Source organism: Gobio gobio, assembly GCF_949357685.1.
Source record: "Gobio gobio genome assembly, chromosome: 4".
Taxonomy (NCBI): domain Eukaryota; kingdom Metazoa; phylum Chordata; class Actinopteri; order Cypriniformes; family Gobionidae; genus Gobio; species Gobio gobio.
This window is the reverse complement of record NC_137100.1, coordinates 67,309,322-67,331,056: the sequence shown is the minus strand read 5'-3', so window position 1 is coordinate 67,331,056 and position 21,735 is coordinate 67,309,322. Positions and strand designations below refer to the sequence as shown.

The window sequence follows — 21,735 nt, the reverse complement described above, 5'->3', positions numbered from 1 at the left end:
TTTTAACCCAGCGATTGCGATTGGGTTGTTTTAACTCAGCGATTGAGTTGTTTTAACCCAGCGATTGGGTTGTTTTAACTCAGCGATTGAGATGTTTTAACCCAGCGATTGCGATTGGGTTGTTTTAACTCAGCGATTGAGTTGTTTTAACCCAGCGATTGGGTTGTTTTAACTCAGCGATTGAGATGTTTTAACTCAGCGATTGCGATTGGGTTGTTTTAACCTAGCGATTGGGTTGTTTTAACCCAGCGATAGGGTTGTTTTAACCTAGCGATTGAGATGTTTTAACCCAGCGATTGAGATGTTTTAACTCAGCGATTGGGTTGTTTTAACTCAGCGATTGAGATGTTTTAACTCAGCGATTGGGTTGTTTTAACTCAGCGATTGAGATGTTTTAACTCAGCGATTGGGTTGTTTTAACTCAGCGATTGGGTTGTTTTAACTCAGCGATTGAGATGTTTTAACTCAGCGATTGGGTTGTTATAACTCAGCGATTGAGTTGTTTTAACTCAGCGATTGGGTTGTTTTAACTCAGCGATTGAGATGTTTTAACTCAGCGATTGGGTTGTTATAACTCAGCGATTGAGTTGTTTTAACTCAGCGATTGGGTTGTTTTAACTCAGCGATTGCGATTGGGTTGTTTTAACCTAGCGATTGGGTTGTTTTAACCCAGCGATTGAGATGTTTTAACTCAGCGATTGCGATTGGGTTGTTTTAACCTAGCGATTGGGTTGTTTTAACCCAGCGATTGAGATGTTTTAACTCAGCGATTGGGTTGTTATAACTCAGCGATTGAGTTGTTTTAACTCAGCGATTGGGTTGTTTTAACTCAGCGATTGAGATGTTTTAACTCAGCGATTGCGATTGGGTTGTTTTAACCTAGCGATTGGGTTGTTTTAACTCAGCGATTGAGATGTTTTAACCCAGCGATTGCGATTGGGTTGTTTTAACTCAGCGATTGAGTTGTTTTAACCCAGCGATTGGGTTGTTTTAACTCAGCGATTGAGATGTTTTAACTCAGCGATTGCGATTGGGTTGTTTTAACCTAGCGATTGGGTTGTTTTAACCCAGCGATTGGGTTGTTTTAACCTAGCGATTGAGATGTTTTAACCCAGCGATTGAGATGTTTTAACTCAGCGATTGGGTTGTTATAACTCAGCGATTGAGTTGTTTTAACTCAGCGATTGGGTTGTTTTAACTCAGCGATTGAGATGTTTTAACTTAGCGATTGGGTTGTTATAACTCAGCGATTGGGTTGTTTTAACCCAGCGATTGGGTTGTTTTAACTCAGCGATTGAGATGTTTTAACTCAGCGATTGCGATTGGGTTGTTTTAACCTAGCGATTGGGTTGTTTTAACCCAGCGATTGGGTTGTTTTAACTCAGCGATTGGGTTGTTTTAACTCAGCGATTGGGTTGTTTTAACTCCACGATTGAGATGTTTTAACTCAGCGATTGGGTTGTTTTAACTCAGCGATTGGGTTGTTTTAACTCCACGATTGAGATGTTTTAACTCCACGATTGGGTTGTTTTAACTCAGCGATTGAGATGTTTTAACTCAGTGATTGGGTTGTTTTAACTCAGCGATTGGGTTGTTTTAACTCAGCGATTGGGTTGTTTTAACTCAGCGATTGAGATGTTTTAACTCAGAGATTGGGTTGTTTTAACTCAGCGATTGGGTTGTTTTAACTCAGCGATTGGGTTGTTTTAACTCAGCGATTGGGTTGTTTTAACTCAGCGATTGGGTTGTTTTTACTCAGCGATTGGGTTGTTTTAACTCTTCGATTGGGTTGTTTTAACTCAGCGATTGGGTTGTTTTAACTCAGCGATTGAGATGTTTTAACTCAGCGATTGGGTTGTTTTAACTCAGCGATTGGGTTGTTTTAACTCTTCGATTGGGTTGTTTTAACTCAGCGATTGGGTTGTTTTAACTCAGCGATTGAGATGTTTTAACTCAGCGATTGGGTTGTTTTAACTCAGCGATTGGGTTGTTTTAACCCAGCGATTGGGTTGTTTTAACTCAGCGATTGGGTTGTTTTAACTCAGCGATTGGGTTGTTTTAACTCAGCGATTGGGTTGTTTTAACTCAGCGATTGGGTTGTTTTAACCCAGCGGTTGGGTTGTTTTAACTCAGCGATTGGGTTGTTTTAACTCAGCGATTGGGTTGTTTTAACTCAGCGATTGAGATGTTTTAACTCAGCGATTGGGTTGTTTTAACTCAGCGATTGGGTTGTTTTAACTCCACGATTGGGTTGTTTTAACTCCACGATTGGGTTGTTTTAACCCAGCGATTGGGTTGTTTTAACTCAGCGATTGGGTTGTTTTAACCCAGCGATTGGGTTGTTTTAAGCAAACATTTAACCCAACTGCTGGGTTAAAACAACCCAATTTCTGGGTTAATCCATTTTCAACCCAACTTGGGTTATTTTTAAACCAGCATTTTTTAGAGTGTACATTATTTAAAAATGAATACACACTGATCAGGCATAACATCATGACCATGCCACTGATGATCTGTTAGTGGGTGGGATATATTAGGCAGCAAGTGAACATTTTGTCCTCAGAGTTGATGTGTTAGAAGCAGGAGAAATGGGCAAGCGTAAGGATTTGAGCGAGTTTGACAAGGGCCAGATTGTGACGGTCAGAGCATCTCCAAAACTGCAGCTCTTGTGGGGTGTACCCAGTCTACAGTGGCCAGTCTCTATCAGAAGTGGAGGACCAGTGGAGAACCGGCCACAGGGTCATGAAGGACCAGTGGAGAACCGGCCACAGGGTCATGAAGGACCAGTGGAGAACCGGCCACAGGGTCATGAAGGACCAGTGGAGAACCGGCCACAGGGTCATGAAGGACCAGTGGAGAACCGGCCACAGGGTCATGAAGGACCAGTGGAGAACCGGCCACAGGGTCATGGAGGACCAGTGGAGAACCGGCCACAGGGTCATGGAGGACCAGTGGAGAACCGGCCACAGGGTCATGAAGGACCAGTGGAGAACCGGCCACAGGGTCATGAAGGACCAGTGGAGAACCGGCCACAGGGTCATGAAGGACCAGTGGAGAACCGGCCACAGGGTCATGAAGGACCAGTGGAGAACCGGCCACAGGATCATGAAGGACCAGTGGAGAACCGGCCACAGGGTCATGAAGGACCAGTGGAGAACCGGCCACAGGGTCATGAAGGACCAGTGGAGAACCGGCCACAGGGTCATGAAGGACCAGTGGAGAACCGGCCACAGGGTCATGGAGGACCAGTGGAGAACCGGCCACAGGATCATGAAGGACCAGTGGAGAACCGGCCACAGGGTCATGAAGGACCAGTGGAGAACCGGCCACAGGGTCATGGAGGACCAGTGGAGAACCGGCCACAGGGTCATGGGCGGCCGAGGCTCATTGATGCCCGTGTGGTCCGATCAAACAGAGTCATGGATGAAGGCCCCACCTAACAGCTTACAGGACTTAAAGGATCTGCTGCTAACATCTTGGTGCCAGATACCACAGCACACCTTCAGGGGTCTAGAGGAGTCCATGCCTCGACGGGTCAGCAAAAGAAGGACCAACACAATATTAGGTCACGTTTAAAACTGTGTGTTCAGAGAATGTTTGTTAGCTTGTAAGACACATAGTAATAAAATATTTACCAAACATAATTTATGCCAACCCTGTTGCATTCAAAAGGTCGAAGGTCAGAGCTAACAATAGGGCTGATCACATTACTGACCGTCACCTTTGTTTGACTAACCCGAGCTATTATATGGAAGTCTGTAAAACCTTAGATACAATTGGCTCAAAGCCACAGGAAAGCTCTTTCAAAAATAAACCCAAGGACCAGAAGGACCAGCCTTTGAGAACTCAGCATTTGCATGAGGGTCACATGACCAGCAAGAAAAAAAGGATCTGTTTACACTTGCCATCCAGACGCGCCAAGACAGAGTAAGAGTATTCCACGGAGCACACAACAGTAAGACACACTCTTTATCTCTCTTTATCTCTCTTTATATCTCTCTGTGTGAGTGTTTATGCTTTCAGAAATCCTCCAGTTAAACTGCAGCTTCAGCTGAGGCTGGGATGAAGAGTCATAAACACAGCAATAACTGGGGTCTAATACATGAGAATGAACAACGAGTTTGAGAGTTTTGAATTCTTTATACAGTTTACAGATCAGGCTCTGTGTGTGTGTGTGTGTGTGCGTGTGTGTGTGTGTGTGTGTGTGTGGGCAGTGAGTTCCTGTTCTGTTTTTGAGGTGTGACCCGTCAAACTGACGGCTCATCTAGCAGAGCTCATAACCGTCTCACACAGCCTCTTAATCTAGTGTTCGCGTTAAAGGCACAGTGATTGGGTTGTTTTAACTCAGCGATTGGGCTGTTTTAACTCAGCGATTGGGTTGTTTTAACTCAGCGATTGGGCTGTTTTAACTCTTCGATTGGGCTGTTTTAACTCAGTGATTGGGTTGTTTTAACTCTTCGATTGGGCTGTTTTAACTCAGTGATTGGGTTGTTTTAACTCTTCGATTGGGCTGTTTTAACTCAGCGATTGGGCTGTTTTAACTCAGCGATTGGGCTGTTTTAACTCAGTGATTGGGTTGTTTTAACTCTTCGATTGGGCTGTTTTAACTCAGTGATTGGGTTGTTTTAACTCAGCGATTGGGCTGTTTTAACTCTTCGATTGGGCTGTTTTAACTCAGCGATTGGGTTGTTTTAACTCTTCGATTGGGCTGTTTTAACTCAGCGATTGGGCTGTTTTAACTCAGCGATTGGGTTGTTTTAACTCTTCGATTGGGCTGTTTTAACTCTTCGATTGGGCTGTTTTAACTCAGCGATTGGGTTGTTTTAACTCAGCGATTGGGCTGTTTTAACTCAGCGTTTGGGCTGTTTTAACTCAGCGATTGGGCTGTTTTAACTCAGCGATTGGGTTGTTTTAACTCAGCGATTGGGTTGTTTTAGCCCAGCGATTGGGTTGTTTTAACTCAGCGATTGGGTTGTTTTAACTCAGCGATTGGGTTGTTTTAACTCAGCGATTGGGCTGTTTAAACTCAGCGATTGGGTTGTTTTAACTCAGCGATTGGGTTGTTTTAACTCAGCGATTGGGTTGTTTTAACTCAGCGATTGGGTTGTTTTAACTCAGTGATTGGGTTGTTTTAACTCAGCAATTGGGTTGTTTTAACTCAACGATTGGGTTGTTTTAACTCAGCGATTGGGTTGTTTTAACCCAGCGATTGGGTTGTTTTAACTCAGCGATTGGGTTGTTTTAACTCAGCGATTGGGTTGTTTTAACTCAGCGATTGGGTTGTTTTAACTCAGCGATTGGGTTGTTTTAACTCAGCGATTGGGTTGTTTTAGCCCAGTGATTGGGCTGTTTTAACCCAGCGATTGGGTTGTTTTAACCCAGTGATTGGGTTGTTTTAACTCAGCGATTGGGTTGTTTTAACTCAGTGATTGGGTTGTTTTAACTCAGCAATTGGGTTGTTTTAACTCAACGATTGGGTTGTTTTAACTCAGCGATTGGGTTGTTTTAACTCAGCGATTGGGTTGTTTTAACTCAGCGATTGGGTTGTTTTAACTCAGCGATTGGGTTGTTTTAACTCAGCGATTGGGTTGTTTTAACTCAGCGATTGGGTTGTTTTAACTCAGCGATTGGGTTGTTTTAACTCAGCGATTGGGTTGTTTTAACTCAGCGATTGGGTTGTTTTAACTCAGCGATTGGGCTGTTTTAACTCAGCGATTGGGTTGTTTTAACTCAGCGATTGGGCTGTTTTAACTCTTCGATTGGGCTGTTTTAACTCAGCGATTGGGTTGTTTTAACTCTTCGATTGGGCTGTTTTAACTCAGCGATTGGGCTGTTTTAACTCAGCGATTGGGTTGTTTTAACTCAGCGATTGGGCTGTTTTAACTCAGCGATTGGGTTGTTTTAACTCTTCGATTGGGCTGTTTTAACTCAGCGATTGGGTTGTTTTAACTCTTCGATTGGGCTGTTTTAACTCAGCGATTGGGCTGTTTTAACTCAGCGATTGGGTTGTTTTAACTCTTCGATTGGGCTGTTTTAACTCTTCGATTGGGCTGTTTTAACTCAGCGATTGGGTTGTTTTAACTCAGCGATTGGGCTGTTTTAACTCAGCGTTTGGGCTGTTTTAACTCAGCGATTGGGTTGTTTTAACCCAGTGATTGGGCTGTTTTAACCCAGCGATTGGGCTGTTTTAACTCAGCGATTGGGCTGTTTTAACCCAGCGATTGGGCTGTTTTAACTCAGCGATTGGGCTGTTTTAACTCAGCGATTGGGTTGTTTTAACTCAGCGATTGGGTTGTTTTAACTCAGCGATTGGGTTGTTTTAACTCAGCGATTGGGTTGTTTTAACTCAGCGATTGGGTTGTTTTAACTCAGCGATTGGGTTGTTTTAACTCAGCGATTGGGTTTTTTTAACTCAGCGAGTGGGTTGTTTTAACTCAGCTATTGGGTTGTTTTAACTCAACGATTGGGTTGTTTTAACTCAGCGATTGGGTTGTTTTAACTCAGCGATTGGGTTGTTTTAACTCAGCGATTGGGTTGTTTTAACTCAGCGATTGGGTTGTTTTAACTCAGCGATTGGGTTGTTTTAACTCAGCGATTGGGTTGTTTTAACTCAGCGATTGGGTTGTTTTAACTCAGCGATTGGGTTGTTTTAACTCAGCGATTGGGTTGTTTTAACTCAGCCATTGGGTTGTTTTAACTCAGCGATTGGGTTGTTTTAGCCCAGTGATTGGGTTGTTTTAACCCAGCGATTGGGTTGTTTTAACCCAGTGATTGGGTTGTTTTAACTCAGCGATTGGGTTGTTTTAACTCAGTGATTGGGTTGTTTTAACTCAGCAATTGGGTTGTTTTAACTCAACGATTGGGTTGTTTTAACTCAGCGATTGGGTTGTTTTAACTCAGCGATTGGGTTGTTTTAGCCCAGCGATTGGGTTGTTTTAACTCAGCGATTGGGTTGTTTTAACTCAGCGATTGGGTTGTTTTAACTCAGCGATTGGGTTGTTTTAACTCAGCGATTGGGTTGTTTTAACCCAGTGATTGGGCTGTTTTAACCCAGCGATTGGGTTGTTTTAACCCAGTGATTGGGCTGTTTTAACCCAGCGATTGGGCTGTTTTAACTCAGCGATTGGGTTGTTTTAACCCAGTGATTGGGCTGTTTTAACCCAGCGATTGGGCTGTTTTAACTCAGCGATTGGGCTGTTTTAACCCAGCGATTGGGCTGTTTTAACTCAGCGATTGGGCTGTTTTAACCCAGCGATTGGGTTGTTTTAACCCAGCGAATGGGTTGTTTTAACTCAGCGATTGGGTTGTTTTAACCCAGCGATTGGGTTGTTTTAACTCAGCGATTGGGTTGTTTTAACTCAGCGATTGGGTTGTTTTAACTCAGTGATGGGGTTGTTTTAGCCCAGTGATGGGGTTGTTTTAACTCAGCGATTGGGTTGTTTTAACTCAGCGATTGGGTTGTTTTAGCCCAGCGATTGGGTTGTTTTAGCCCAGTGATGGGGTTGTTTTAACTCAGCGATTGGGTTGTTTTAACTCAGTGATTGGGTTGTTTAAACTCAGTGATTGGGTTGTTTTAGCCCAGTGATTGGGTTGTTTTAGCCCAGCGATTGGGTTGTTTTAGCCCAGTGATTGGGTTGTTTTAGCCCAGTGTAAATGCAAGATATCGGATACAGGTGGCTTTTATAAGACGATGTAAGCATGTTGTCAAAAAAAATCGGATAAAGTCACCAAATCGGAAGACCTGCAGTGTAAATGCGGTTTATATGACTTCTCTCTGAGGCGTTTGTGCTCGAGAGCGCCCTCTTGCTTCAGTGTGAATCAAACATATTCTGGGTGAAAAACAGGAAGAATAATACTTCTCTCTAAATAAATGTATATGACAGTCCATATGTTTTTCTCCAGTGTACAGGAGCTTTCCCCAGAGTTCAATTCAATTCAAATGTATTTGTATAGCGCTTTTCACAATACACATTGTTTCAAAGCAGCTTTACGGAAAGTGTATTTCATAAATGTACATTGAAAAATGTTAGAAAGAAAATGTTAAAGAAAAATGTTAGAAAAAGTTAATCAATCATGTATTAATTTAGTGGATGCATAAGAGGCTCATTTTTCATATTTCTAATAATAATAATAATAATAATGCCCTACAGTTTTTTTGTAAAATACATTTTCTGTCAAATATAAATATTAGTATTATTATATTGTAATATGTATTCTTAAATTCTCTATTTTTATTTTTTAAATGTTACTGTAATAGTAATATTTCTAATTTTGTTAAATATTTTTATTTAGCAATCATAATAAATATACCTAGTTATATTAATTAGTGCTGTCAAAAGATTAATCGCTATTAATCGCATCCAAAATAAAAGTTTGTGTTTACATAATATATGTGTGTGTACTCTGTTAATTATTATTTATATATAAATACACACACAAGCGTGTATATATTTAAGAAAAAAATATAATTTTTATATATAAAACATTTATATTTATATATATTATAGATTATATAAATGTACACTCTAAAAAAAAGGCTCGTAATCATAGGGGAACCTTTTTTAGTGCTATATAGCACCAATTTTGGTGCTTCAGTGGTTCTTCAGCGGTTCTTCAGAGGTGCTATATAGCACCTTAGTCAAAGAACCTCTGAAGAACCAGTGAAGAACCGCTGAAGAACCGCTGAAGAACCGCTGAAGAACCACTGAAGAACCGCTGAAGAACCGCTGAAGAACCGCTGAAGAACCGCTGAAGAACCACTGAAGAACCGCTGAAGAACCGCTGAAGAACCTCTGAAGAACCTCTGAAGAACCACTGAAGAACCGCTGAAGAACCGCTGAAGAACCACTGAAGAACCGCTGAAGAACCTCTGAAGAACCGCTGAAGAACCACTGAAGAACCGCTGAAGAACCGCTGAAGAACCGCTGAAGAACCTCTGAAGAACCGCTGAAGAACCACTGAAGAACCACTGAAGAACCACTGAAGAACCGCTGAAGAACCGCTGAAGAACCGCTGAAGAACCTCTGAAGAACCTCTGAAGAACCACTGAAGAACCGCTGAAGAACCGCTGAAGAACCGCTGAAGAACCGCTGAAGAACCGCTGAAGAACCGCTGAAGAACCTCTGAAGAACCACTGAAGAACCGCTGAAGAACCGCTGAAGAACCGCTGAAGAACCTCTGAAGAACCACTGAAGAACCGCTGAAGAACCGCTGAAGAACCTCTGAAGAACCACTGAAGAACCGCTGAAGAACTGCTGAAGAACCGCTGAAGAACCGCTGAAGAACCTCTGAAGAACCGCTGAAGAACCGCTGAAGAACCACTGAAGAACCGCTGAAGAACCGCTGAAGAACCGCTGAAGAACCTCTGAAGAACCACTGAAGAACCGCTGAAGAACCGCTGAAGAACCGCTGAAGAACCGCTGAAGAACCTCTGAAGAACCACTGAAGAACCGCTGAAGAACCGCTGAAGAACCGCTGAAGAACTGCTGAAGAACCTCTGAAGAACCACTGAAGAACCGCTGAAGAACCGCTGAAGAACCTCTGAAGAACCACTGAAGAACCGCTGAAGAACTGCTGAAGAACCGCTGAAGAACCGCTGAAGAACCGCTGAAGAACCTCTGAAGAACCGCTGAAGAACCGCTGAAGAACCACTGAAGAACCGCTGAAGAACCGCTGAAGAACCGCTGAAGAACCTCTGAAGAACCACTGAAGAACCGCTGAAGAACCGCTGAAGAACCGCTGAAGAACCGCTGAAGAACCTCTGAAGAACCTCTGAAGAACCTCTGAAGAACCGCTGAAGAACCTCTGAAGAACCGCTGAAGAACCTCTGAAGAACCGCTGAAGAACCGCTGAAGAACCTCTGAAGAACCTCTGAAGAACCACTGAAGAACCGCTGAAGAACTGCTGAAGAACCACTGAAGAACCGCTGAAGAACCTCTGAAGAACCTCTGAAGAACCACTGAAGAACCGCTGAAGAACTGCTGAAGAACCGCTGAAGAACCGCTGAAGAACCTCTGAAGAACCGCTGAAGAACCAAAATTGGTAACGAGCCAAGAACCATTTTTGGTGCAATATAGAACCTTTTTTTTTTAGAGTGTATATACATGCAAATATTTCTTAAATATATACATGCTTGTGTTAATTAATCTTTTGACAGCCCTATTATTAATATATAAGCACAAAAGTATATATATATATACATTATTTAAACATCATTCATGGAACATTTTCTGAAAAAAAAAGTTATACTTGTTTCAGAACGTTCAGAGAACATTCAAAAGTAACATTTCCTTAACGTTTGTTGTTTTTTTAAAGTTGGGGGAACGTTCAGAAATACTTTTATAACTTTATGGGAACACTAAATGTTCTAAGCTGGACAGAAACATACTGTAACTTTTCAAGACACAAAACGGCCAAAAAAGAGAGCATTTAATGGAAGAAAACTGTAAAAATAACCCGTTCTGAACAGATCAGCAGAAGCACTAGAGATAAGAGTAAATGTGGTAAATGTGTGAGCTTGAGCTGTTCCTGTTTGTGTAGAGCATTTCAGCTCAAATGAGACGAACTTTTCAGATAAAAATAACAAAATCCATCTTTCAAATTACGTCTTTATTTTATTCAAACACACTTTCATAACCATAGAATTATGATTCATATTTTAGAGCTGTCGGGCGGATTTCGCGGGAAATTGCATACATACCTGTGCGGGTCACGTGAGGCTGAAAATATGTAGTCACAACAAACGAGAAGGATCATTAAAAACCTCGGGGGAATCGCTGGTTTTTAGAGACAAAACTAATGTTATTGTGTCCATCTGCTCTGAAAACATCCCATTACCCAAATCGTGAACACGAACCGTGATAATCTGCGCAGAGCCAACCAGAGCAACGTTCTGACGCGTGTAGTATTAATGTTTAACCCCTAGAGCGCCTTAAAGGTGCAGTGTGTGAGTTTTAGCGGCTTTTAGTGGTGAGGTTGTGAATTGCAATCATTAAGCGCTCACTGTCCCTTTCGGAGAACATAGAGAAGCTTTGGAGGCTGAAACAGGTCAAAAATGTCGTCGTCGGAATAAAGTAGAGAGTAGCTACCCAATAAACACAGAACGTTCCCCTAACGTTCCCGTATGGTTCCCGTTTGGTTATTTTTGTAGGGAACCAAATAAGAACGTTCTGGGAACGTTCTCTATTGGTTGTGTTTTTGTAACCAAAAGAGAACGTTCCCAGAACGTTCCCTTCAGGTTATTTTTGAGGTGTTATTTTATAACCTAAAGAGAACCTTCCCAGAACGTTCCCTGCAGGTTATTTTTAGATTACATTTTTTTTATAATATATACGCAGGTTTATTTGTATATTTCGTTACTGCGCGCCTCTGATCTGCGCGCGCTTCTCCAGCACGCGCTTTCTTTCGTCATCCACAAAAAGACGTGCACTCGCGTAATTTAAAAATTAACGATCATTTCGTTTTTACCGACTAACTTAAATAAGTTTATCGATCTTTATTTAAAAATGGGTTATAATTAATAAATGTACCAGTGTAAATAGTGTGATTTCACAGAGATTTGACAAGTAATTGAAGACAACATGATGTTAACCGAGGAGATTTGGTTTACTGACCAAAAGAGAGAAGGCTACGTTCCGTTAATTCAGTGGTAAGAAAATAATGCAGTTATCCCAGTTAAAGTAATCTTTATTCATTATTAATGTCTGTGAATAAAATTCATATTTTAAAACCACATATTGTTTTGAAGTCATTGTTATTTGGCACTTAAACGTACCTGGTTGTGGTAGTAGGTGTCGTCAGTGATACAAGTTACGAAATGCATATTAATGCATAATTCAATCTTATTTAGTCCTCCATATGAAGGTTTATTTGCTTGAATTGTTTCTATTGATTAAATAAGTTCAAAAACAAGACATGGTTTGAAGTAGGCTACTGATTATTGACGTCCATTCATCCGTTTTCCATGCCGCTTATACCATATGGGACGCGGGCATTGCTGGACGATTACTGACGCACAGCAGGGTAAATTATATCGGAGTAAATAGGTTAGGGGAACGTTCCGGGAACGTTCTGAGAACGTTCTGGGAAGGTTAGGGGAACGTTCTCCAAACCAACAGGGAACGTTCTATTTACGTAAAGAAAACTTTCCTGGCTAACCAATAGAGAACGTTAGGATGTCTGTTCTGGGAACATTCTGAGAACGTTCTGGAAACCAGAAACTAACGTTCCCAGAACGTTCTGGGAACCAAAAATTGTTATCTGGGTAGTGCTCTATAGAGCGGTTTGTCCCTTTAGGGCTACTGTAGAAACATGACGGCACAAAATGGCGGCTTCAATGTAAGGGACCCGCGGTGTGTGTAGATAGAATCGGCTCATTCTAAGGTCATAAAAACATAACGGTACATTATATAAGGTCTTTATACTCCACTGATAACATAGTTATGTATATTATATTGCATGTCTGTGTCCATAAATAATACACACTGCACCTTTAAAGGCACAGCAGCTTATTTTAATGTGTATTGTTTCCTCTGCTCGCATCAGAAATGATTTAAACGAACTGATCTGTTCATGGATGTTCATTTGAGAATGAGTGACAGGTCTTCAAATCAACAATACAAGTAGTCCTGTCTGTACTTGAACTAATGTTTTTGTCTTTTATTGCAGGAAAAGCTCTCACATAACAGACAACCATGGCAGGTGAGCAGCATTTCTTTCATCTACAGTATTTTATGTTTTGGAAGAGTATGATTTATTACACGTAGGCCTACATGGTTGTTTCATGGAGTCTGTGAATGAAACTGCCTGAAGTAAATGGCAGAGAGAGATTGTTAAAGGAAGACGTGAGAGGAAACACAATAACACGAGTCTCCTACAGACTGACCTGTACACACACAACACACTGTGCGAATTAAACTCAATGACTAACAGAAATATCGCTAACTGATCAACATATGCTAACGAATACACCGAAATATGTCCACAGAAATGCGTGTTCATCGAGATGTTATGGTCTCTAACGACCTCATGTGGACACTCGTGGTATTGCAAGAGGCTTTTACAGTAACACATTTCATACAGTGGTAATAATTAAGACATTAAAGAGAAAAAGGATACACATACAGTCATTGATTTATTTATTATTTTTCAACCATAAAATAACGTTCCCAGAATGTTGCAGGGTGGACTTTAAATAACCTAAAATAACATGATATATATATATATATATATTCCCTAATGGTTACTTTTAGTTCATTATTTAATGTAAAACCTTGTGTAACGAGCTCTGTAATTAGTTTAATAAATGAGATTAATCAAAACACAAATTATCAGATAAATCCAACACTAAAGCTAAAATATTAAGTAATCATAAAATCGTGTTTTTTAAATATATTAACTTATTGCGCGCCTCTTCTCCAGCACGCGCGTTCTCCCGTCTTCCACAGAAAACCGCGCGCTCGCGTGATTTAAAAATTAACGGTCATTTCGTTTTACTGGCTGACTGACTAACATTCGTTTATCGATCTCTTTATTGAATAATTACTTTTAATTTATATAGATGTGAGGGTAAATATGATTTCGTATAGATTTATTGAAGAGGACATGTTAATCGTGAAGTTTTTGTTTAGGGACCAAATAAAGAAGCATTTCCCCCTAAACTGTACAATTCAGTGGTAAGAAATAAATGTACTGATATACTACTTTCAGTCAAATAATAATAGTTTTTTAATGTCTGTGAATAAATGTGGTAATATAAAAACAAAAACAAACATAGATTATGTTGAAGTCTTTGTTATTTGGTGCTGAATAAATGTAAGATAGGTAGCACGTGAAATATAGTAAATCGTACATATTAATGAACAAATTTAATCTATCTTCCATATGATGGTTGATGTGCTCGTGTAATTAAAAAATAAATAAAAACAGCACATGGTTTGTATAATAGTGATTATAGACGTCCATCCATCTTCCGGGGGAATAATATCAGAGTAAAGAGGTTAGGGAAACGTTCTGGGAACGTTAGAATAACGTTCTACAACCCAAAAACGAACTTTCTATTTCTGTTAAGAAAACTTTCCTTGCTAACCAAGAACAAACTTTAAAAATAACTTTCTGGAAACCAAAAAATAGTTAACCGGGTGGGAGAAATTTTGTGTGCAAAAAGAACAATTTTGGTAATAGCGTAGCGATTTATGAAGCACAGCTCATACACGTGACTTTTAAACCAAGCAGCTGTTGGTCAGCGCATGAATTTGCGTGACCATTTGAACATTCGCAAAATCTGCGTTGTGAATGTTTATGTCATAATTACCATAGCTATTGTAAAAAGCATTAGCAAACTCGTAATTACAACGATGACTTGTAGCACGTGACTGCTGTATCACGTGAATATTTAATTAGGAGTTAATGAACAGCTCCAAGTACAGAGTCACCAGTTGTCATCTCTTATTTACAGTGATTACGACATGGGTTTTTTCGCCCTCACGCAAAACTGCAGATCGCGCGATTTCTATTGAAATCCGAGCAACGGTAAATGTGACCGCAGCTTTAATGACAAGCTTTTCCTCTAAATATAAAAATTGTGCACATTTTGATTTATATATAATTACAATATACAGTAAATATAATATTATTATGGTAATTACGACAGTAACAATTTTTTCGCCCTCACACGATTCCTCTTGAAATCTGAGCAACGGTAAATGTGACCGAAGCTTTAATGACAAGCTGTTGCTCTCAATATACAAATCACATTTTGATTTATATATAATTACAATTTACAGTATATATAAGATTATATACGGTAATTACGACAGTGAACTATTTTTTCGCCCTCAAGCAAAACTGCCGATCGTGCGATTCCAATTGAAATCCAAACAACGGTAAATGTGACCGGAGCTTTAATGACAAGCTGTTCCTCTAAATAAAAAAATTGTGCACATTTTTATTTATATAATTACAATATACAGTATATATAATATTATTACGGTAATTACGACAGTGAAACATTTTTTAGGCCCTCACGCGAAACTGCAGATTGTGCGATTCCTATTGAAATCCGAGCAATGGTAAATGTGACCGCAGCTTTAATGACAAGCTGTTCCTCTAAATATACAAATTGTGCAAATTTTTATGTATGTATATATATAATTACAATATACAGTATATATAATATTATTAGGGTAATTACGACAGTGAACTATTTTTTCGCCCTCACGTGATTCCTATTGAAATCCGAGGAACGGTAAATGTGACCGCAGCTTTAATGACAAGCTGTTCCTCTAAATATACAAATTGTGCAATTTTTTATTTATATATAATTACAATATACAGTATATATAATATGATTACGGTAATTACGAAAGTGAACAATTTTTTTGCCCTCACGCGATTCCTATTGAAATCCGAGCAACGGTAAATGTGACCGAAGCTTTAATGACAAGCTGTTCCTCTAAATATACAAATTGTGCAAATTTTTATTTATATATAATTACAATTTACAGTATATATAATATTATCACGGTAATTACAAAAGTTAACTATTTTTTTACGCCCTCACGCGAAACTGCCGATCATGCGATTCCTATTGAAATCCGAGCAACGGTAAATGTGACCGAAGCTTTAATGACAAGCTGTTCCTCTAAATATACAAATTGTGCAATTTTTTATTTATATATAATTACAATATACAGTAAATATAATATTATTATGGTAATTATGACAGTGAACTATATTTTTTCGCCCTCAAGCGAAACTGCCGATCATGCGATTCCTATTGAAATCAGAACAACGGTAAATGTGACCGAAGCTTTAATGAAAAGCTGTTCCTCTCAATATACAAATTGTGCAAATTTTTATTTGTATATAATTACAATATAGCTACAGTATATAAATATTATTACGAAGAAAACCAAACAAACCGGAATATATTGTATTGGTTGCAGCCAAAGCTCAAGTCATCATGTTTACATGAATAGTTCAGGATCAAACCTGTTTTATGAAGCTCTTCAGCCAATGTGCTGATGTTGGCAACAGTTGCCATGGCGACCTCAAGCATTCAGATTGCAGGAAACAGAAAGTGTGTGTGGAATGGGGTCAGGGTGCTTGAGTAGATCAGCAGTGGCTGATCTGAGGACAGATGGTAAAGTATTGGGCCAGAATATCAAGAGAGTTTCAGCAAATTATCAGTAATTCCACATAATAATAATAATAATAATAATGATGATATTACATTTTGACTAATATATGATGGTTTTGTTATTTCACAGATAAAATTAAAAATGCTAAGATCGTCTTTGTCGTGGGTAAGTTGAGTTACTTTTACATTTCACCACTTATAACCCACATTTGTTTTTCAGTTTGCTTGGATTTATACATTTCAAATAATGCACTTTTATATTCTGTTTGTTTGATGATAAACTGTAATAAACATGGCTCTGATCCATTATTATTTATATATACATTATCCTGGTCAAACGATTAGAATAATTCATATTTTGTATGTTTTTGAGAGTTTCTTCTGCTCACCAAAGCTGAATTTATCAGCATTAGCTACTCTAGTCTTCAGTGTCACATGATCCACATTCTCGTATGAGGATTTGATGATCAACACATCATTTATGAATATTATCAGTGTTGAACACAGTTTTGTGTCGTATTTCTCAGGATTCTTTGATGAACATCATTTATGTGAATCTTTAGTAGCATTATTAATGTCTTTACTACCATTATTGATCAGTTTAATGACTCCCTGCTGAATAAAAATATTAATTAATTAATTAATATAATATCTTACGTACCCCCAAACTTCTGAATGGAAATGTATCATGGTTTCCATAAAAAATATTAAGCAAATGTTTTTTAAATAACAATAGCAATTTTTTTATTGAAATAAAGCTATACAATAAAATATAAACATATGTTAAAATGAATTATAAAAAACTTAAACAAAACAATTAGAAATGTTTTAGTCGAAATAATAAATTAATTAAAGCTAATAGAAATGTAAAAATGGTAAAAGCATGAAAAAAAAATACTAAAATGAAAATAAACTAAGAAATGAAAATAATAAAAATAGTAATATATACTATAATAGTATTAAAATAACACTTACTTACTGATTATTTTTGGTATGAACATATTTATTTTAATAGCACCTTTTAATTTTAGTTAAACTTTTAGTCAGTTTGATGTACATTTTTGTATTTTTACATGCATTTAAAAAATATGTCTTTAAATATCTAATTAAAATAGTATTTATTTTATTTCAGTTGTAGTTTGTTATTGTTATGAATCAAAATAAACTAAATGAAAATGAGAAATGTTGCTCTGTTTTACTTCAGCTAGAGTTTATTCTATTTTAAGAAATCCAAATGTTTTTTAATAATCAGAATGATAATCATAAATGTTTCTTGAGCAGAAAATGATTTCTGAGGGATCATGTGACTCTGAAGATTGGAGTAATGATGATAAATTCAGCTTTTATTTCCCAGGAATAAATGACACATTACTCTATATTCACATAGAGAACAGATGATCTACACTATAAAAATATATCACAATTTTTACTGTATTTTTGATTACATAAATACAGCCTCTGTGAGCAGAAGAGACATTAAAATAATTTTAACCCTCTTGGGTTCTTTGGTCATTTCTGACCCAAATTAATTTTTTTAAATGTTAAAAATCGTAGCTTCATTGGAATGGTCTGAAACTTGGTGACTTTATTGGTACTTGGTTTATGAACACCCAAAAATTGGGGACAGTATTTGAAAAGTCTAAGTGGTCGTAAAAAAAATAGTCACACTCAGGACCTTCGGGTCAAAAATGACCCCCATAGGAAATAAATGGGAAATTGGCAAAAATATGAAAATACAGTTTTTTTGTGCGTACAATCTAGAAATCAGCCAGAATGCAGAAAAAAAGACTCAACAGTGAAGATCTCTAAAACATCAAGAGTGCAAAACAGACAAAAAAACTCAAAAACAAAAACACAATTCGCTTTTGGAATGGCACGCGTTAATTTGTGTGTGCGTGTGTTTTTGTGTGTATAAGTGTGTGTGTGTGTCTGTGTGTGTGTGTGAGTTTTTTTGTCTGTTTTGCACTCTTGATGTTTTAGAGATCTTCACTGTTGAGTCTTTTTTTCTGCATCCTGGCTGATTTGTAGATTGTATGAACAAAAAAAACAATTTCCCATTTATTTCCTATGGGGGTCATTTTTGACCCGAAGGTCCTGAGTGTGACTATTTTTTTTATGACCACTTAGACTTTTCAAATCCTGTCCCCTCCATTTTTTTGGGTGTTCATATACCAAGTACCAATAAAGTCACCAAGTTTCGGACCATTCCGATGAAGTTACGATTTTTAAAAATGTTTTATAAAACGCAAGATCCACTATAGTGGTAAAAATGTGCTATTGCATGATAAAAATGCTCAATGTGTCCACCGAGCTCATTAAAAAAATTGCTTTCATGAGACCTAGGCTTGACTCTAAAATGAAATACAGCTTTAATATATATTAGTGCTGTCAAACGATTAAAATATTTAATCGCGATTAATCGCATTAATGTCATAGTTAACTCACAATTAATCACAATTAATCGCACATTTTTATTTATTCTAAATGTCCCTTGATTTCTTTTTGTCCCATTATTTTTTCTTATTTTAATGATCTTATCAACATAGAAAAGTGGATCGGCTTGCTTTGTTCAAATGTTTGTTTTATTGAAAACAACATTGGCATACTTTAGTGTTCGATTTCACACCAACATTCTCACTTGGAGCAAATAATCTCACACAATGTAACACTGCCCATCAATAAAAGGGTGAAACAAATACTTTGTTGCACAAACAGCCCCTTCAACAGCCCTTTCTAAGGGATCAAAACAGGGTGATACAAAATAAAATTACAAAGTGCACATGCAAGGTAAACTAGGACTCCGCCTATAGTGCAGTTAAACCAGGGGTCGCCAACTAGTGGACTCCGGTCCGAATCCGGACCGCGAAGCCTTTTGACGTAATGAAACAGTTAACGTTGCAATGCTCACTGTTACTACGTTCAGACCCAGACGCGCGGTCAAGCATGCAGTGAAGAAGAGACTGATGGTGCGTTCACACCGGACGCGAATGACGCGACATGCACGCCGCTTAATTCGCGCCGCAGAATGTCTATTTGCGTCTTTGCATTGACTTAAATCACTCGCGCAAAACGCTTCATTCGCGTCCGGTGTGAATGCACCATCAGAGCAGAAAGCAGCGCTCAAGACAAGCACTTTTAGTTGAAGACCCCTGAGTTAAACCATGGCATAATACGTTTCTCATTTCGGCGTCTCACGCTTGCCATCCACGTCTACTCTTTTAATGGCCCAAACGAGTGCGGGCAGCCGCAGCGTGCCTGATGTTTTGTTTCCGGTCTAGCTACATCCGGAGTGGTGTTGTAGTTTTTCTAACGTTACTAGTTGTTGCAACAGCATGTGAAAAAACTACAAAGTTTGTTAGACCAAAAAGAACGTTAATCTCGCGATAAAAAAATTGACGCCGTTAAAATAGGTTTGCGTTAACGTCGTTAATAACGCGTTTAACTGACAGCACTAATATATATATATATATATATATATATATATATATATATATATATATATATATATATATATATATATATATATATATATATATATATATATATATATATATATATATAATTATTGCATAAATACTAATTGTAAATCATAAAATTATCTCAAAACACCAAAAAAGAAAAGAAAAAATATTATTGAACAAAAATATATTCATTGATTTTACTCAAATCTTTTTTTCGGGTAATTTTTGACCCAAAGGTCCTGAGTGTGACCCATAAATGAAGAACCCCAGAGGGTTAAAGGGTTAGTTCACCCAAAAATTAAAATTCTGTCATTAATTCCTCACCCTCATGTGGTTGGACACCCGTCAGACCTCCGTTCATCTTCAGACACAAATGAAGATATTTTAGTGTAAAGCTGATGCTGAGAAAGGCTTCAGATAGGCCTCCATTGGCATTCAGTACATTTACACTCACAAGACCCATAAAAGGCACTAAAAACGTCGTTACAAAGTCCATCTCACCACAGCGGCTCTACAATAATCTTACGAAGCGACGACAATAGTTTTTGTGCGCAAAAAAAATCAAAATAATGACTTTATCCAGCTTGTTCTTGTCTTCCGTGTGTGTCTCCACGACGCATGCGTGAGAATATGAGCAGATCCGGCGTTCGGGAATCCATGAAATGCCACTTTAGCCCCATTTTGAGAACTACACCGAGACCTAAAGCACGATCAGTGTAGAATTCAACAGCTGAGATACGCGCGTCTTCCTCTGCTCGTAAACAAATCTCTTCTGGGTCATGTGTCCGAACGCCGGATCTGCTCATATTCTCACGCATGCGTCGTGGAGACACACGGAAGACAAGAAGAGGTTGAATAAAGTTATTTTGATTTTTTTTCGCGCACAAAAACTATTGTCGTCGCATCGTAAGATTATTGTAGAGTCACTGTGGTGAGATGGACTTTGTAACGATGTTTTTAGTGCCTTTTATGGGTCTTGTGAGTGTAAATGTACTGAATGCCAATGGAGGCCTATCTGAAGCCTTTCTCAGCATCAGCTTTACACTAAAATATCTTCATTTGTGACGGGTGTCCAACCACATGAGGGTGAGGAATTAATGACAGAATTTTCATTTTTGGGTGAACTAACCCTTTAAATAAGTGTTCTCTCTCTCTCCGGTCGTCAGGCGGTCCCGGCTCTGGGAAAGGCACCCAGTGTGAGAAGATCGTGGCGAAGTACGGCTACACACACCTGTCCTCAGGTGACCTGCTGCGGGCCGAGGTGGCGTCCGGCTCTGAGCGGGGCAAACAGCTTCAGGCCATCATGCAGAAGGGAGAACTCGTGCCTCTGGTCAGTCCAGGTCTGATCGGCCGCCGGTCACTGAGCGCTCACACACGCTGACCATGCTCTGCTTTCTGCAGGACACAGTCCTGGACATGATCAAAGACGCCATGATCGCCAAGGCTGACGTCTCCAAGGGTTACCTGATCGACGGATACCCTCGAGAAGTCGTCCAGGGAGAGGAGTTTGAGAAGAAGGTATGAGAACAAACGTAAATCAGGAACTGGTGTTAACAGTCGTCATGAAGGGCAACATTAGCCGTACAGACCAAAAGCACAATCTGTCCCAGACTGTAAACATGTGTTCTTCTGCTGTAAAGTTGGCCATTTTAACATGAGCTCAATAAGATTCTGCTCCTTCGGGAGTCTGTCTTTAGTGGCCAGTCCAGGAACTGCAGTTTAACTCACTTCAGTATCGGCTTCAGGAGAAACTGCCACTTAGTTTACATAGAAAAACAATGGAAAAGTAGCGCATTGGAATGGAAAACGTCGTCATTCTCCATCATGAAAATGTTTCCGCCATTTTGAATTTTATCTACTTTTTCAAAGTCCTCCAAGACGGTTTGTCTGATTTTCCAACGCTATCTCACGACCAATTAGTACGTTTTTTATGAGGTGGCTAATTCATACAACCTCACTCGTAGGAATTTGTACGATTTGTCTAGACGTTCCCGCCTCAATGTTCCCGCCTCAATGTTCCCGCCTCAATGTTCCCGCCTCAATGTTCCCGCCTCAATGTTCCCGCCTCAATGTTCCCTCCTCAATGTTCCCTCCTCAATGTTCCCGCCTCAATGTTCCCGCCTCAATGTTCCCGCC

At 39.1% G+C, this 21,735-nt stretch overlaps 1 protein-coding gene across 1 annotated transcript in view; it reads left to right on the top strand.

Annotated features, from left to right (window-relative positions):
• The window catches only part of ak1 (adenylate kinase 1), a 33,814-nt gene that overhangs the window by 10,415 nt on the left and 1,664 nt on the right, over window positions 1–21,735 (top strand). Inside the window, exons 2-5 of the mRNA XM_079816134.1 lie at window positions 12,667–12,699; window positions 16,269–16,304; window positions 20,766–20,929; window positions 21,001–21,117. Coding sequence (XP_079672260.1) covers window positions 12,693–12,699; window positions 16,269–16,304; window positions 20,766–20,929; window positions 21,001–21,117 — 324 coding nt within the window. The 5' untranslated portion in view covers window positions 12,667–12,692. The remainder of the gene's footprint in view (window positions 1–12,666; window positions 12,700–16,268; window positions 16,305–20,765; window positions 20,930–21,000; window positions 21,118–21,735) is intronic.